Source organism: Vanessa atalanta, chromosome 23 (genome assembly GCF_905147765.1).
Source record: "Vanessa atalanta chromosome 23, ilVanAtal1.2, whole genome shotgun sequence".
Taxonomy (NCBI): Eukaryota; Metazoa; Arthropoda; class Insecta; order Lepidoptera; family Nymphalidae; genus Vanessa; species Vanessa atalanta.
The window spans coordinates 4,446,862-4,463,596 of record NC_061893.1 but is presented as its reverse complement, the minus strand read 5'-3'; the positions used below and the strand labels follow the sequence as shown (position 1 = coordinate 4,463,596).

Sequence of the window (16,735 nt, the reverse complement as noted above, 5' to 3'; positions counted from 1 at the left end):
GAGGTTCCTTGTCAATTACGAGTATATTGTAGTAGAAAATTATTGCACGTATTCCTGATATATTACTGTCTGTAATTGAAGCGAAGTGACCTTACTGTCAGAATAATTTAATACCTTTGTTCTGTTTTTAACCAAAAATTATTTTCTTGGTTCACTTGAATATGGTAATGTTAATGTTAAAAAATTATCTATACTAATATTATCATTCAAATATTTTTAACTACTAGAGAGCTACAACATTCCTGAGCGTTGATTAATAAATTACAAGCGAGCGAAGCCGGTGTGGTCGCTTGTATTATCGTAAAATTAGTTCTTATCATTGTTTATTAAAATTGAACCAAGTGAGTCCAACTTTTATCACAAAAACAACTTGGTGCAGAATATATACGTCAAAATAAAATCTCATATATTTTTCCAATAAAGATCGTACATACTCAGCGATTATTTTCATATGTAACCTACTTCATAAGATTTACGTATTCCGTGCGGATCGATGGCCCCGCTTTAATTACCTGAAATAACTTTACTGCTCCATTTTTGAAGTGAAACTTTATGCGTGAATAGAATAAATCTTCAAGGTTGACTTTGAGTAAAACGTTATATAATAACGTATGTATCGTTTCTGATGCAGGTTTCGCTTCCGTCACGTGTGCTGAGCTGAATGCTTGAATTTTTAACTTCCATTTCCAGTACCTAAACCTCTTTTCATTTAAGTAATTTATTAGATTGCGATTTAAGCATAGAATGTCGATTTTGAAAAAAGAATTAATCCTTTTAAAAAAAATCTCTTCGTTCCAATAATGGACTCTGCTGGGCGAAAGGTTTTCTTCTTTTTACGAAAAAGGTCTTATTCCACCTCCTTGTTTGAAAACAATTTCCCACTACATGTTTATCCTTGGATACAGCTAAAATGTTGGTTTTATTGACGAATATTTCCTACAACGACGAGGTCGAGATAGAATATAAATACAATCTGACTTGACCTGATTGACCGCAGTTCCACAGAATATTATATACTTTTATGTTATTTATAATATTTACAAAATTTTGAAATTAGAATGTACAGAATTGCAAATAGGCAACCGATATTGTTCAGACATGCATGTCGTTACGTAAGTTTTATCGCACTAAGTGAGCTAATGACATACAATATGCGGTTGTTAAATAAGGTTTATCTCGGAGAGTGCATTGTCCACACGTGTGGTGTGGGTATTAATATTTCATTACAATGTCGCTATCTTAAAGTGTAATTGTTTTTGAATATATTATTTTGTAACATAAGATAACCTTTTATTACTCTTTCAACTAGGTATTATAATAGCGTACTAGTAGTTTCCTGTTGGGCGAAATTCGATCTTAATTCATGGTCAACAAAAATCAGAATTGACATAATAAAAAATTTGTTACATTCTTTCCAATTATAATTAATTTTGGTAAGGTACGAAATTCGATAACAGTTTCGATATTTGAAAAATATTAAAGATAAAACTTGTATGTAAGGAATGTTTAAAACTTGTTCCGTAATAAAGCTGCGCGATAGAATATTGTAAGAAAGTAAGAAAAAAGATAAACAAACCTTTGATTTACGTATTTCATGCGATTTTCTAATAACTCATATATTGTGCACTAAAGAAGAGTTTATGATTAATATATATTTATTAATAATACAACACTATTGCACTCAACCACTTATTTTCACTTTAATTTTACTTCCAAAATTCCGATAACAGTTTCGTCGACGTTCAAAACGTAATTTTTTCGCAAATCCATATATATCACAGATTAATCAAGCTCTCGACCAATGATATCGCGTCAATTTGCTGTCAAATGTTTATTTCCTGTTATGGTTGGAATAGAGTATGTCGTGTCAAAATGTAAACTCTCCCTACTATTTGTTTTCTTCTGTTTTAATAGTATAAATAAATTATTGTATAAAAAGAACTCGTAGTTTGAATTTGTAATGCATCACACAACGTACTTTTCTTATCGTCGTAGTAACGAATTTACGATTTATTTTACGATGCGGTATTATGTAACATTGCGGTGGTTTCAAATTTGTTTTTATAATTTAAAATTTTGTAATGTCTTATATTTTGCGGAAAAAAATACCTATATCATTTTTTTTTTTGTATATGTTAACAATCGTCGAAGTGGTTTACTTTTACGATCAATTTAATGATGTATGTATGTTGGTAAGTAACCTAGTACCACCCATGGAACCATAGGTATAATAAATACACACATGAGATATATGTTTATAATTAAGCATGTAATCAAGAAATAATGATGAATAAAAAAACCTACAAGCAGACGAAGGCTTAGTAAAACTTAATTTAATACATACTTACTTAAAAATATATATTAGTCTCTATAAGCCTTGATATTGGATAATGCTATGTTGTCGCTAACAAATGATTACGTCATCAAAATAGTTCGCTTGAGCAATTTTGAACTGTCCTGCATCACTGACTAACTATAGCGCAGCTGAGTAACATTTTCTAGGTCCATTGTGAAATATAACCCCGTCTCGTATAGCACAATAAGTAATTATCATCACTTGCACAGATGGACGGATATGAACTTTGAATAATTAGTCAAGGTTTATTACTATTTGATGTTATTTTTATATGCTCGTCTATTATAATTTCAACAAATTTTATGGTAGCTGAACGAGTTTTACGAGTGGGTTCTTCAAGAAGCGAAATTACAAATGATTGCCTCGTTATAACAACTCTTTCAGACAATAAAAATCTCCTAAATAGATATAAAGCAATTTCAGTTTTTTTTTTTTTTATAATTTAATAATGAACTGGATTTGAAATGCCTCACTTTCATTTTCATTTTTATATTAAAATAAGAAATATAGTTAATATTTTGCAACTAAAACTGTACAATTAAACATGACCTTTGAAAAACTGTGATGTAATCTTCTACGTTTAGGACGTTTTGTTTACTACCCTCGGAAAAAAGCTTTTACATTGAATCTTCATAGTTCTTACTGATTTATCTATTTGTCCCCAGGATAGAGTGCTCAATATCACAAGTCAGATCATGGATCAAGTGCTGGGCGACGAGAGGGTCGCGAGAGGTTTCCGGGTCAAGTTCCCGGAAGACGTGCTTCAAGATAATTTGGCTGGACAATTGTGGTTTGGTGCAGAGGTTTGTGAGCTATTTGTACCAATAATTTATACTATATTCAAGTTCAAAGACTATTATGAGCCAGATTATCCTGTAGTTAGTATAGTGAAACATGTGGAATTTTAACCGAGGATAAGGGAAATCCGAGTTAGCACTGCTGTTTTTTATACGTACTTATTTTGGGTTGTAATTCATCCCTAGCCTGGCGATGAAGAAAAACTTTAGGAATCACAAGTTTCCTATGACAGAAATTTAGAGAGATGACGATAAATGTGGCAGACTCTTATTACCTAATATTATTAAAAACATAATCTTTAACGTCTGAAAGGCGTGCTTAGGTAGAAGTCGTCTTTATAAACCTATATGGTTACTAACTCTTAAAATGTCAAATACGTTTTAATGGGTTGAAGGAATAAGAAATCTTTTGAACGACGACTTATCGATTTGAAGAAAAAAATATTGTTACAATGTGCCTTACAATAAGGCTTAATAATGTTTTGTGGTAAAATATGTAACAGGTAAACAAAAGAGGTTTAATATGAACCAAAATAAATATGATAGCAAAACTTTCCAGTGCCTAGCAGCCGGTTCTTCCATAATGAGCCGCGAGGAAGAATCAGCGGCGATGAGACCTCTAGCCAAAGCGTTGACACGCAGCCTGGAAACAGTAAGATCTCTGCTACGTGAACAGTGCCTGCGACCACGAGGCCTCGCTCTGCAAGACCACGATGATATGCTGCACGAGAGCCTGAGGATATTTGACAGGTGAACTATTTTTATGGGATGTATTTATTAAAGCACGGTTTCTCAATTTTATAAACGTCATTCTATAAACTATTTGAATTCATGTCACGATTGCTTGTAGCGAAATAGCTACCGTAATTATATTCAACCAACATAGCAAACCGATTATACGAAACAGCAATACGTTCAAGTCAAGTCATAGTCATAGACAAATCATAGTTCCTACGAACAAGCTTTGGGGCAATTGGGACGCCTCAGCGATGGTGCAAGACGACTATCAACGATGAGACGTCTCTAACGTGCGGCTCCCGTTTTATTTGCCACACATGAACCCTAGATTAAGACGAAGCCGTAACCCGGTCTATAAAAAATTTATTAAAGGTGATATCCCTAATATAGTTATATTATATTATAGAAAATATATGACGTCCGATATTATGTAAAGCATTGATGTTTTTTTCACCAAAATATTCACTATAGATCTGAGTAGGTCATAGAGGATTAAAATAAGTATATATGTATATCAAAAATAGTATACGTTAATATGGTACGGTTGAGTACACGTTTTCTTTGACCAAATATGTTAGATTTTGGGGTTTAAAAAAATAATCGATTTGAAGTAAGTTCTTCTAGCGTTCCTTTTGTCTTATAAATCTATGATGTTACCTAAATATTTTTTAAATATGGTATTGGTGTTGAACTTAGATTCTATCCATAAAATATAAATCTAATCAGTCAGTTACTAGATACATTTAAACTCGTTAAATTGTTAATATTAATGGATATATTTTATCGCAAATAGTTTCTTAGTAAACGGACGGATATTAACTCAATGTTATTGTGTTTTTTTTCTTTTTTATGAGCAATAAAAGTGCAGAATATAAATAGGTTTTAATTTTTTTTTTTAATTTATTACTTTATTCATATGTTATATATCATAAAACCTAAATAGTGTACAATATTTTCCAAGTAATAAGGGTGTTGCATATGGAACGGAATATTGATCTGTATTAACTAAATTTACATAATTATTTTAGTATGTAGTAACATATTATCATCTCATTATATGCGGATGGATGTTTGCTATCAAATCACATCGGATCTGAATGAAATTTGGTACAGAGATAGATTATGGTCTGGAATAGCACATAGGTTACTTTTTATCCCGGAAAAAAGTACCTGAAACTTGCAGCCTCCTTCGTAGGTGAACCTGAGTTCAGTATTTAGTATAATATAAATCTCAATCGTAGTGTATGGAACGTAAATAAATTTGAAAATAAGTTTTTTACCATACTATAAACTATTTGTGTTTATATCATTCATCTCGTACTCGGCGGTAGAATAAAAAGGCTGCGAGGATACCTTTATGTGTCTAATTTCAACGAAATTCTGCCACATGTGTATTCCGCCAACCCGCATTGGAGCAGCGTGGTGGAATATGCTCCAAACCTTCTCCTCAAAGGGAGAGGAGGCCTTTATCCCAGCAGTGGGACATTTACGGGCTGCTAATGCTAATGCTAAAAATATAAAATAATAATAATTAATAACAAAATACTTTAATCAATTTCTGGTTTGCTAATATTTTTACAAAAACCGTTTAAACAATGATACGCCTGACCGTATTACGCGCTGCCTCCCGCCAAAATTGAATGAATTTAAAAGACGTTTGACAGCTATGACGTTCGGAAAATCAAACTAATTCTCGTCATAATGTACATATACTACGCTACGAGCCACAGCGGCGAAGTGGTAACATTTAACGCGGATGAAACCGCGCAAAGCAGATAGCAAATCAATAATAATGAATATACTATTTCAGTTTTAGATTTAATATTATATTAGTAAGGTTTCAGCCTATTACCATGTTGCATAATAAGTTCGATAATATAATCTTGTTTGACGTAAAACACCTCATTGGTCTCGTGGTTAGCTCGTGTAGGAATACCACCTAGTTCGGGTTCCGAAGACAATATTACATAGCAACAAAACAAGTCAAAGATTCGGACCAATAAAAATAAATTCAACAATATTGGAAATACCTGGTGTGATAGTTTTAGCTAATGGCATGCTTTTCGTATTTTCAGACTGTTCGCCGAGTTCGAACTGTGCTACGTCAGTGCCATGGTGAACGTGAAGACGCCACACGAGTTCGAAGCTCAGCAGTTGATATGCGTTCTGTTCTCTGAAAGTCTTCGTCGAGCGTTGAAACTCAATCTTCTCACACAAGAACAGGTGTGTTAATTTACGATACGTTTAGTTTTAATAAATTACTTTACTTTCAATATGTGATATGCAATATATATTTTTTTAATTTATATATTTCCTTGCCTGTACAGAAAATGTATGAGATATACTATGTTCTAAATCATGTCGATTAAAAAACTACATTTCATGCAAATAAACGATTATTATTATTGGTAGTTGAGGAAATGAACTACCTATTTTTATGATATAGGTAGGCGTACGGGCAATTGGGCCACTCGATGCCAAGTGGGCACCACAGCCCTTAGACAATGATGCTGTAAGAAATATTAACCGTGCCTTACATCGCCCATGCGCCACCAACCTTGGGAACTAATCTTAGTTATGTCCCTTGTGCTTGTTGTTACACTGGCTCACTCACCCTTCAAACCGGAACACAGCCCTACTGAGTACTGCTGTTTTTCGGTAGAATATATGATTAGTGAGTGTAACTTACCTATACGTGCTTGCACAAAGCTCTACCAAGTAAATCCAAACTCACCTTATGGTAAAGTGTCAAATTTCCTTAAAGACGGTGATATTCTTCTTATACAATGCATCTCCATCTTCAGAATATAAGACGTTATAGACCTTGTACCTATAATTATACTGTATATATTATATACATATACACAATACACACATACATACTCGTCTCAAGCCTGAAGTTATCTCACATGGTACTCTCAGGAAGCGCATAAACCCATTAATGTATAATAATTAATAATGTACATGTCATGTTTGGTCTTTTTCATATGTCATGTAAAATTATATAATTATAATACTAAAAAAAATTATAAAGGAAAATATGTATTAATAAAATTAGTAAACATCATTCCCATATTTAAAACACGAATTTAATATTATTGAAATTTCAATTCTTACATTCTTTTTTTATTTATTTATCTTGTTTTTTCTTTCCTTTTTTGGGTCAATGTGAATACTGCCACAGATTCTACCACTAAAACAATTTTTATTTATAAGTTATATGTATTGCTCATTGTAAAGTGAACTGTAATGTTCTTTATGAGTAATAAAGTTCTTTAACCTGAATTATATAATAAATAGTTGATATCCCAGAGGGGGAGCCAGGAGACCCTTAGTACAGGGCAACCTAGTTTGGGCTCCTGTCTCCCACACACGATTGTACTTATTATTAAGATGCATTTAAACTTTAATCTCTGTAATGTGGGAGAGAATACATTATTATTATTATATCCTGGTACTTACTTCATTAGTATTGGATTTGCTGTCCCTCTCGTGTATATATCGCCCTGCTCAGCTGAATCGATCAGGCAAACATCGTCAGTGTTGTATAGTGTGTAATGTTTATTATGAATGTTCCAGGTGGATTCGTACGACCCAGCCCTTATGTTCGCTGTACCTCGACTAGCGATTGTTAGCGGCCTACTCATCTACTCTACCGGTCCTTTGAGTATAGACAAACAGCCAGGTGATTGTCATGCTATATATTATTATTAATGGGAAACTTTGCGTGTTGAAATATTTAATAGTAAATCAGATCAGATCAGATAAGGAGCCGAGATGGCCCAGTGGTTAGAACGCTCGCATCTTAACCGATGATTTCGGGTTCAAACCCAGGCAAGCACCACTGAATTTTCATGTGCTTAATTTGTGTTTATAATTCATCTCGTGCTCGGCGGTGAACGAAAACATCGTGAGGAAACCTGCATGTGTCTAATTTCAACGTAATTCTGCCACATGTGGATCAACCAACCCGCATTGGTGCAGCCTGGTGGAATATGCTCCAAACCTTCTCCTCAAAGGGAGAGGAGACGTTAGCCCATCAGTGGTAAATTTACAGGCTGCTAATGTGAAATCAGAAAAGGTTCTTTCGGCCTTACTTATAACCGTTGTTAAGCGTAGCCGTGTTCAGTTAAACACTGATTTATACCTTTTTATAATAATTGATTTGACACGTGGAAGAAAAAGACGCAGCATAAAATCCACTACAATCCACCTTATAAACATTTATTGGTAAATACTTCGATTATAAATAAAATGCAGATGGAGCGCTCTGAGCATTATAGTAAAGCAACAAAAGCGAATACAAATTCTCGGTATCAGTGTTGTAGTAATTAACACTGGTAATACGTCAATAATAATCAATACTTAAAATGATTTCACTATTGATGATTTTATAAAAAGATGAGTCGTTCCGCATTCTGTATTCGCTTTTTTTTTAACATTCCTTATGTATTATAAATCTGAAGCTAAAGCCTTTACTTTTTAAAAGTGACAATGTTATTAAATTAATTTTTATACTTAATTATTTTTCAGAAGAAATGTCGGATATGTTTCGACCGTTTCGTCACCTCTTGCACAAGATCAAATCTTTGCTCTGGACGTTGGATAGGAGAGAATTAATGGCATTGGAGAAATTACTCTGTTCCAACGAGGATATATCGAATTTGGCGAATTTGGAATTTTCATCTGGTAAGTTATATGGAAACATTTAACTGATAGAACAACTTAATGAACTTTCTTTACCTTATACGGTGTTTAAAGTTACCAAATTCAATGTAAATTCTTAGTATTTACTTACATTATATATTTTTAATTATGTTTTGGTTATCAAAGGTTTAGGTACATGCTTATTAACTTTAAATATCGTTATGTAATTTAAGAGTGTATTTTTTTTTAAATAGCACAAGCGTCACCTGATGATTCCTGTTACCCGGACATAGGCGAGTTCGTTTCAAAGTTTTACGAGGACCACGAGTCGTGCAGAGATTTATACTCACGACAAAGGTAAAGTAGTTCATTATACTTATAAATATGAAATAATTTAACATTGGCTTAACGATAATAATTTGTACCGCGAGATGCAAAAATTACTGATTTGTCAATTTTTTTAAATTCTAAATTAATTCAGTTTTATTAAGTTTCATTTTGTGAACCAATTCATTATTAAATATTCTATATAAACTTATTGCTGTTGAACTGTTAAGAACATGCCGCAAATGTATCTAAGATGGCAAAGACGAGGTATGCCTAGCACTTGAATATTATGTTAAGAAAAAATTGTTAATTAAAAAAAAAAACGAACTCTATTGTACGAAATTATTTAAACTACCAATGTTTGATCTTTTTGATTACACGATCTGAATAGCTTGGGTAATAAACAATTGTCTGTTTCTTTTGCTATAATATATTTCTTATACAAAGATAATTTTAGTAAATGTTATGTTTTCATAATGTACTTTCTGTTTCAGCTCAAGTGAACCTACGATAACGGACGCCGATTATCTCCCAGGCAATATTGAAGTTATGACACCAATCATAGATGGTCTTAAGCGTTTAACGGGTGATGATGAATCTGAGAGAGAATCAGAGATTGATACCGACGGGCAAATCGAAAGGCAATCGATAGACACCACTAGCACAGACACATTCCAAACAAACGAGAGCAGGGAGTTCGATAAAACAAGAAAGACTAGTAGAGCTGAAACAGATATGTCGTCACTGAGAAATCTATCGACGAACGGTCTCATGATGTTTGACCCACTTGTTATAAACGCGGTCTCCGCTTCGACGTCAGGTGAATCGTCGTCATCGAATCGACAAATACCAGATCAGGAACTGGTCACATCACTGAACGAACAAGTTACAGAAATAGCGGATCGATTATCGTCTATAGTTAGCGACGTAGATATATTAGATCATCAAACACATTCTTTCTCGACCAATGATGTGCCTAAACTGATATCGACGGATAGTTCGGAAGACTTTAGTTTCTCAGGACCAAGAAATGACCAAATGAGCTGTTTGCCCTCTACTAGTCATGGTTACTTGATACCAAACGCGATCAGCCAGGAACCGGTCGTTCTAGCGTCTCTGTCACATAATAATTCAGCAGTTTTCAATCAAGAGGAAGAGAATAATTTAAATCGTGTAATATTAAGCTCAGACGCTCCGTTAATAATGCCAAGTATGGACGCAGACCTTGTAAATATAGATATGGCCATCGCCAGCGTCAGTCTTAGCGTTATATTACTAGACGAAGAATACAACCAGGAATATAAACCTAGCTATGAAAACGAAAATAATGAAACAGAAAATACGAGTTATCCTGAGAAAATATCCACCGATAAGGAGGAAAGAGTTAAGTTCATGCTCGGATACGAAAGCGATCACGAATCGCCTGTCGATTCCGGCGTCAGTACAGAGAACACTAGCCTAGACAGATCTCCAGATACAGACCAGAATAAGGACATCAAAGAGAACCACTTCATGCAACAGAACAGGGTACTAAAGAGTCCAGTTGAAGAGAGTATAGAAGAGAAAGAGAACAACACTCTAGAAAGTTCCTTTTCAGATGTAAGAGAAGACGTTGTAAATATTAATTACGTAGAAGATGATACTCAGAAGAACGAAGCCGGTTCGTCTCGTATAGAAAGTGTAAATATTGATAGGTTAAGCGACGAAGGGTTGAATGAAGCGACGAATGTAAATAGCAGCTTACAAAACTGGGGTGCGAATGATCCCCAGGAAGAGTTCAGGACGATAGAGGATGTTATCACAGAGTTAAGGAGACATAGAGAGTCAGATAAGAAAATTAGTTCGCTAGTTGAAGACAATAAAACTACTGACGTTCCAAATTGTAGTCAGAGTGCTCCGTCGCGGAGGAAAAGTAGGAAATCTGATGTGAAGAGTAAAAAGAAGAAAAAAATGTGGTCGCCACGGAATGTGATATTGAATAATCGCTCAACACAAAGCCAGAATACTCCGCTGAGATTAAATTTAGACCATTTTGTCGATGAAAGGTGAGTTTCATATATTTGAAATACTAAAATGACATGTATTGACGAGTGCGTACCTTTTGTAAAAAAGAATAGTCGCAGGTCCCCTTTAGGGAATTACTAATATATTTCTATTTAACCCCACATTTAAGTTTAAAGCTTGTGGCAATATCTCAGAGGCTCAATATGAAACCTGCTACTTTTTATATTGCTAAGCGGCCATAAACCATTGTGCCACTGACGCCTACATAGTCCCGCCCTATGACCAATATGCATGTCGGGGTTCCAGCGCCCCTACGGAGTGCGCGGACGACGAGCAGATCGCGCTGGCGCTGCAGGCGCAGGAGCTCGCGGCGCGGCAACACGCGCGGCAGAAGTTCAAGTGGGTCCTACTATGTTACTTATATTTTTCTACCGTCGTCGTTCATCATTCTTGGTGGTAGGATTTTGTGCAAGCCCGCCTGGGCAGGTACCACCCACTGATTATATATTCTACCACCAAGCAGCAACATACCATATTAATTGCAATGGTTGTTGTTTGTTGTTGGTTAGTTGTTGGTGGCGCATTGATGATATATGAAATTTTTAATATTTCTTTTAGCGCTAATGTCTATGACCGGTGGTGACCACTAACCATCAGGTGGCTCATTTGCCCATCCGCGTACAAATACCATATAAAAAAATTATCATCAATATCTAACATCTTTAGTGGGCCTTAATGATTTGCAGTCATTGGTGATGGTCATTGGGAAGGTGAGGAGATAGTCTGCCTAGACATTGCTAAGGCCTAAATAAGTTCTAGTGTATTAAATTGACAATATTATTTACTATTTACACTAGATCGAGCCAAGATCTCATCCACCGCCTGTTCGTCTGCATCGCGGGAGTCGCCGACCAGCTTCAGACGAACTTCGCAGCTGATCTCCGCAACATACTGAAGGCCGTGTTCCTATTGAACCAGACCATTGAAATGCCGGAGACCAAGACGGAGGACACGATAGAGTATCAGCCCACCGAGGACCAAATCATACAGAACGGTGAGAACTTACAAATAAGTCCTTTTTTTCTACTTTTATATAATAGGTAGGTGGCCTGCCAAATCTTAAGTGGTCACCACTGTCTGTTCACATTGCCGATGTAAGAAATATTAGTTATTCCATACATTTCCAATGCATCACCAATCTTTGGAGCTAAGAATTTTGGAAAATATATTTGCCTCCTATCTGTACTTACACTGTCTCTTCAAAGCGAAACATGACAACTGTAAGTATTGCTGTTTTGTGGTAGAATATCGAGTGTGGGTGTTACCTACCCAGGCGGGCCTGCACAAAGCCTTGTACAGTGCATTGTACATTAAATACCAAAAGTAATTATACTAAAATCGCTTAAACGTTCACCGAGTCTTCGCTTAATTCCTAGGTATCCTTGTTCAACGTATCACACATATTCAATGTCACTTATGAAGGGAAACTGACTACTCCGTCACGGAACTGAAGCAATATAAGGCACATAACAATAAACAAAAATAAATTACCTTCCGTGAGTTCGAAGTCCATAACGCAGTTTCACAAAAAACTGAACTGACAAACAATACACGACTGTACCTCTTACGAAATAGGGCTTATTTTAGTTTGCATGTATCTGTTGTATCGTACATTAATTGAGCTACATTCTAGATCCTTCTTGATCGATTGATATTTAGGCAATTTTATGAAATACCTATTATTTATATTTAGAAACGCGATCTTAATATTTTTTTCGTCCTTTTTTCCCTTCTGGTTAATGAAAATTTATTTTAATCGCGTTTGTGCATCTAACACAAATTAAGAACCACATTTTTAAATGCTTTATTTGTGTTTAGAATTAACGTCGTGTTGGTCATTAAAGAAAATCATCGTAAGGAAAGCTGCATTTCCAAAAAAAATTTTTAACAAAGCTTCATGAAAGAGGCTGTTAATTTCCTAATTATTTTTGTTAATGTCATAAGTTTACATTTCTTTATTAAAATATAATAATAATAGTTAAAGAGAGGTATAATTGTACGTATAATAATCGTTTATATGTTTATTACAGGTAGCTCCTTTGATAGTGTATATTCAGCTGAAGAAGTATACGCCGATAGTAATTCCGATTCGACTGCATCCGAATCGAATTCACGGCTCGCTCGGAGGAACACGATGAACGCGACAACAATCAATGAACAACAGCAGACAACAACGACGGAGGCGAGAAGGAAGTCTGTTGATAACAGCAGCAACTTACAGGCGTCCGTTTCGACAGGAGATCTCACTTACACGTAAGTGAAATAAACAATTTGATAAAATATAATCAAACCAATTAATCCTAAATTAGTTATAACAAGCGAATACTGTAAGCTTTGCCAATTATACAATAATTTAAATTCACAATATATTTACAACAATATTATGTATATTCACAGTAATATTGATCACTAATAATCAATAAGACGTAAGAATAAGCTTACACCGCCAAGTTTCCAACTCCGCAAAGTTAATAAATCTTTCTTGGGGCAAGTTATTCGTTTCTATAATAAAACTCCGCAGATATTTATAACTTTGCCGGTTCATAAATACACATCATTTGTAAAAAAAAAAAAATTAATAAATGAAGCGTATTATTCAAGATTATATAAATGATAAAAAAGGATGGAGTTAGAGTTTCTTGTCGGTTTCCCTTGGTAGAATCTTCATTCCGAACCGATGGTAGCTTCACTTAATATATTTTTGTAAAATGACAATTCTAAATTATAATTACCTCAATAAAGAATATTTTGATTATGATTTTTAGATAAGTATTTTAGAAAAGTTGTAAATATGAAAATTTTAAAGAATGATGGGCTCTGGAGACTCGTAAATGAAACAAAACTAAAATATTAAATAGTAGATTCGTTGAATTTTTTACCCTTTTTTTGATATAATTCTTCGAGTCCTCGTAATGTATACCTGTACCCGCACGGCAGGCGCGCGGCGGCGCGCGGCGTGGAGCGCGCGCCCGAGTGGGTGCCCGACATCGCGGCGCCCGCCTGCATGCGCTGCCTCGCGCACTTCACCGCCTTCCGCCGCCGCCACCACTGCCGGAACTGCGGTGAGGCGCTTACGATGCCGTTGAACTTCAACTTTTGGGTCCCAGTCCCGGGACCGACCGTTCAATTATTTTTTTCCTACTCTGGTCATCTCGGTTAGCTCGCTCGTTGTATTATGACTGGACACTATATATCCTGTGCCGTTAGCCGGTCACCGTTGAAAGTTACCACCGTGGCCTGATTTGGTGTGAATTTTTACATAATTATGGCCAAAAAACCATTTTATTAATTTGAATACTTATATTTTCTCAAGTAAATAAATTTCTATGAAAAATAGAAATATAGAGCTTTTATGTAAAATAATAATCCATTAAAATACAGGGTACGAAAACATTTTATATCATTTTATAATATAAAAATTCAACTCATATTTCAGGTAAAGTTTTCTGCGCGTCTTGTAGTTCGAACTCTATTCCCCTACCGCGGTACGGACAGATGAAACCGGTCCGAGTCTGCGACGAATGTTTCCAGAGCACCGCCCACGATAGACGAAGGCAGGCAACCTATCGGTGAAAGAGTTTGTTATATGAAGATGAGCTTTGTTGACAGTTGAAAAATATGGATTTAATATCTTTTGTGAGCTAAATAACTATTAAACTTAATAAGAGAAATATTTGCTAGAAATAAAATTAAAAGACAATTAAATAAACAGTTTACTTAATAAATTTAAGTGAAATTGATTATTCCTTATTTTTGTACGAAGTTGTATCGATTTTTTTAATAAAGAAACTTCGTTAAGTTAAATATATCAATAAAAAGAATTTTATAAAGTAAATAAATTAATATTAAATAAAGCTATTTTTAATGCAATCTTTTCTTAATAAAATAAAATAATGTTAGGTTGCTGTATTCAATACCATGATAACGGAATATAGGAAAATGAGTTTTAACTCACTGTGACAAGGCTTGTTTTCGATTGAAGCATTTTCAATATTTTTACAGAAAATTAAAAAAAAAAGCAATATCAAAGAAAAAAAATGTTTTAATATTTGTTCGATAGTTATCATTTTGCCATATTTTATGATAATTTAATTAACAAAAGACACGATATTTCATAAAATCAAACGCATAGTATGTTTTATTTGATAAGGAAAATGCGCTCATATTTCTTCCATTTTCTATTATATTTTCCAAATGTTTAATTACTTTGTGATATTGGAAATTTATTCCAGAACCTTCTACTAACCGTATTGACTAGCTGTTGTATTGTTAAAAGTATATTTTCCATATTGACTGATGTTTTAATTAATCAAATTTTGAATAGGTTTTCAGTTTTGATGAGCTCTCTAATATTTCGATAGCACGTCATTATATGTCAGCGATTGTAATAAAAAATAATTATATACCTTTTATACTAAAGCATATATTTTATTTATGTTATTTTTAAACCAATAGAAGTTCGATCGATGTTGCTACGTTAGAATCAACTTTAATGATTTAAATATTCTGAATTTAAAATTGGCTTTTAAAGATGTCATGAGATTGATTAAAAAAATTATAATAATAGCAAGCTTTTATTTGATCCATATACTCAAACGATTCGGTTGTAACCTGATTGTTGCCAACGCTAAAATATGTGAAATTCAGCTAAATTGGTTTTAAAATTTCAAGTTGGTTCCAAGATTTGACCCAAATGTATTATCGTTAAATAAAAGTTTGTTAAAATGTGGCAATACTTTATTATAAATACCCACCAATAGACAATTTCGTTGGTTTACTGCATGGATTCGTTAAATTAAAAATTACCACTCTTCGTTAAAACACTTAGTCTATAAATAGAATATTATAGAAAAAAAAAAAAGTTTTTGTATGATTTATTAAGGAGTTCTTGCAGTAACCTAATGTTTTCTTTATGTCTTGTCAATTTCATTTCATAAATGAGGCTGTCTATACCTTATCGTGAATATTTCACCAAGCAAATTTTCTCTGATACATATTAAGTTATTAAGCGTGACACAGATAGAAATCAAAACTGAAATCAATATATTATTAAGTAGACGCGTTCAAATAGATAAAAAATATTTTTAAGAATTTTAACTAAGATCATAAAGCATGTAACCCGTGCACTATGGTTTGTTTGTTTCAAAAAAAAGTATGTTTAAACGATCTTTATATTTTCTAACTTTGAAATATGCCATAGATAATAATATCATAGACTAATTGAGGCAAAATACAATGAGATATCTATTGCAATCATTCTCTAACAGTCTGATGTCTATGGTATCTGTTTTGAATATAAATAAGATAATAATAATTAAAATAAAAAAAAATATATTCCATAACTTTTTATATCCAACGGTGTTAGTAAATAAAATATAAGCGTAATTTTAAAATTGTATGTACATTTTGTAAAGGTTTGAGTGTTAATAAATTTGTAACTAACCATTGTTGAATACTGAAGCTACTGGCTGTCCCATAGCCTTTTGTATGTTATATAAGACGCTGATTCGGTATTCTCGAGACCACATGTGTAAGTGATATAATGATACTGTTATTATATTTTAATCGTGTAAAATAAATGTCGGTTTTATTATTAGATAATTGGAAGTTTTATTTTTTAATTATTATCCTCAACAGTCGTAATCGTCTTTTTTTTATTTTATGTGCGCTGGAAAAACTTAGGTGTTTGCCGCTTACTAAGTTTCCGCCGCGGGGGCGCCGTTAGTGGGGAATTTTACGGCCACGGTACGTACGGGACCCTGTTCAGGGCCACGAGCAGTTCCTCTCTCGCTCCCTCTTTGGCCAA

At 34.0% G+C, this 16,735-nt stretch overlaps 1 protein-coding gene across 2 annotated transcripts in view; it reads left to right on the top strand.

Moving 5' to 3' along the window:
• LOC125073007 (lateral signaling target protein 2 homolog) overlaps positions 1-16,524 on the top strand; it is a 61,734-nt gene extending 45,210 nt beyond the window's left edge. The window contains exons 3-14 of one of the 2 annotated variants that reach the window (XM_047683662.1): positions 3,022-3,159; positions 3,713-3,903; positions 5,967-6,114; positions 7,471-7,576; positions 8,425-8,580; positions 8,793-8,895; positions 9,360-10,910; positions 11,176-11,268; positions 11,727-11,923; positions 12,960-13,181; positions 13,878-13,991; positions 14,366-16,524. In XM_047683662.1, the coding sequence (XP_047539618.1) occupies positions 3,022-3,159; positions 3,713-3,903; positions 5,967-6,114; positions 7,471-7,576; positions 8,425-8,580; positions 8,793-8,895; positions 9,360-10,910; positions 11,176-11,268; positions 11,727-11,923; positions 12,960-13,181; positions 13,878-13,991; positions 14,366-14,502 (3,156 nt within the window). In that variant the 3' untranslated portion in view covers positions 14,503-16,524. Of the gene's footprint in view, positions 1-3,021; positions 3,160-3,712; positions 3,904-5,966; positions 6,115-7,470; positions 7,577-8,424; positions 8,581-8,792; positions 8,896-9,359; positions 10,911-11,175; positions 11,269-11,726; positions 11,924-12,959; positions 13,183-13,866; positions 13,992-14,365 lie in introns of both variants that reach the window. The other variant, XM_047683661.1, reaches the window with a different exon arrangement.
• Positions 16,525-16,735: the final 211 nt, after the last annotated feature.